We start from the raw sequence: 1,421 nt of genomic DNA, 5'->3' as shown, positions 1-1,421 counted from the left end.
TTATTTTCTCCAAAATTTAAGAATTAAAATAGAAAACAGTACATAAAGAATCAAACCATCAAAGTGATGGAAATTCGATGAGCAAAGAATCCTCTTCTTCTTCTTCTTCTTCAACAGCAACAGGCCACTCAACATCATCATCACAGATAATCTCTTTTAAGAAAGCCTCCATCTTTTCATCATCACTGCAATTTGGATCAACAATCCTCCTCGGGGATTCTTCCTCAAGCTTTTGTTTCTGATCAAGCCGATTCAATACGTTCTCTCTAAGTTCACTCAACTTTTTATCCAGAACCTCAAGTTTCTCCAGAGAATTAATCTCTTCAACCTGTATCTTTTCCCACCAAAACCTAGTCCTCTCTTCCTCCATCTTCCTCAGATTTAACTCCAAATCCCTAATTTGATCAAAAACTACCGATTGATCTTCTGATCTTTTGTGGTTAGAATCAGAATCAGAGACTGTTGAATTGGAATTGGAATTAGAATTAGATCCTCCATTGTAGTAACGGTTGATAACGGAATCGACAGAAGAGTGACCGAAGCAGAAGGGTTTTCCAGCGGGTGAGAAGACGATAACGGCAATCTGTGCGTCAGAAAGACGGCAAAACTCAGCAGCTTTTCCGAAAAGCCCTGTTCTTCTCTTGGAGAAAGTTACCTGTAATTTGCTTTGGCTTTCAATCTTCTCTATTTGAATCTTTCTCTTTCCCATTATTTCTCACGATGCTTCAGATAGAAATTTTGTTGAGTTTTGGAGAACAAAACTCAGTCAGTAAGGAAGGAAGGAAGAAGACGACGGTTATGGAGCTCGCACAAGTCGAGAAAATGGGTTTTACCGAGAGAGAGAGACAGAGAGAGAGAGACAGACAGAGAGAGAGAGAAGAGAGTTTTGTATGTATCTGATGCTCTTCGGAGAAGACGACGACGGTTATGGAGCTCACAGCCTCGCACAGTCGAAACCCTCCATTACCGTTTACTTCGACTGCTTCTGCGCGTTTTAGGTTTGAGGTTGAGAGAAAATAAAAGTTTTGCAAGTAAAGTTTTGTTATGTAACAGGAATACACAGTCCCATATATATACATGTATTAAAGTTTTGTTGTAAAACATGAATATATAATATATATATTATATTATCGAATCGGATTTCGCAACATCCGAATTCATATTCAAAACTCATTCGAATATTAAAATAACATCCGAATCCGAATTCGATATCCGAAAATTTCGGATAATATCCGATTTTTTGAATTCGAATTCGGATTTCGACTATCCATTGACACCCTAGCTGTATCTACTCCTTCTAAAGAAATAAAAAATAAAAAAATAACCCAGAGTAGTGATAATATGGCTCGCGAGTGGTATACTCAATCAACTTCATGATATGACAAGTTCGTAGATCTGAAGGCCTTGGGATACATTTTGCA

The 1,421-nt window shown here is 37.8% G+C and overlaps 1 protein-coding gene across 1 annotated transcript; it reads right to left on the bottom strand.

Annotated features, from left to right (window-relative positions):
- On the bottom strand, positions 1-853 carry LOC147381760 (agamous-like MADS-box protein AGL61). Its single transcript, XM_086430007.1, has 2 exons — positions 656-853; positions 1-583 (listed from the first exon to the last, which is right to left on the bottom strand). The coding sequence occupies exons 1-2, from the start codon at positions 707-709 to the stop codon at positions 59-61; spliced, it is 579 nt and encodes a 192-aa protein (XP_086286133.1). The 5' UTR covers positions 710-853; the 3' UTR covers positions 1-58.
- Between the last annotated feature and the right edge of the window lie 568 nt (positions 854-1,421).

Source organism: Akebia trifoliata, unplaced genomic scaffold, assembly GCF_017979445.1.
Source record: "Akebia trifoliata isolate Shusen 1 unplaced genomic scaffold, ASM1797944v1 Contig00274, whole genome shotgun sequence".
In the NCBI taxonomy this organism is placed as follows: Eukaryota; Viridiplantae; Streptophyta; class Magnoliopsida; order Ranunculales; family Lardizabalaceae; genus Akebia; species Akebia trifoliata.
This window is presented reverse-complemented; position numbering and strand designations above follow the sequence as displayed.

What these genes read in the sequence shown, in the direction of transcription:
- LOC147381760 (XM_086430007.1), bottom strand. Translation starts at nt 709, where the DNA reads ATGGGAAAGAGAAAGATTCAAATAGAGAAGATTGAAAGCCAAAGCAAA. An exon ending in AAAGCCAAAGCAAATTACAG is followed by an intron (nt 584 to 655) that starts GTAACTTTCTCC and finishes TCTGACGCACAG; the next exon opens with ATTGCCGTTATCGTCTTCTC.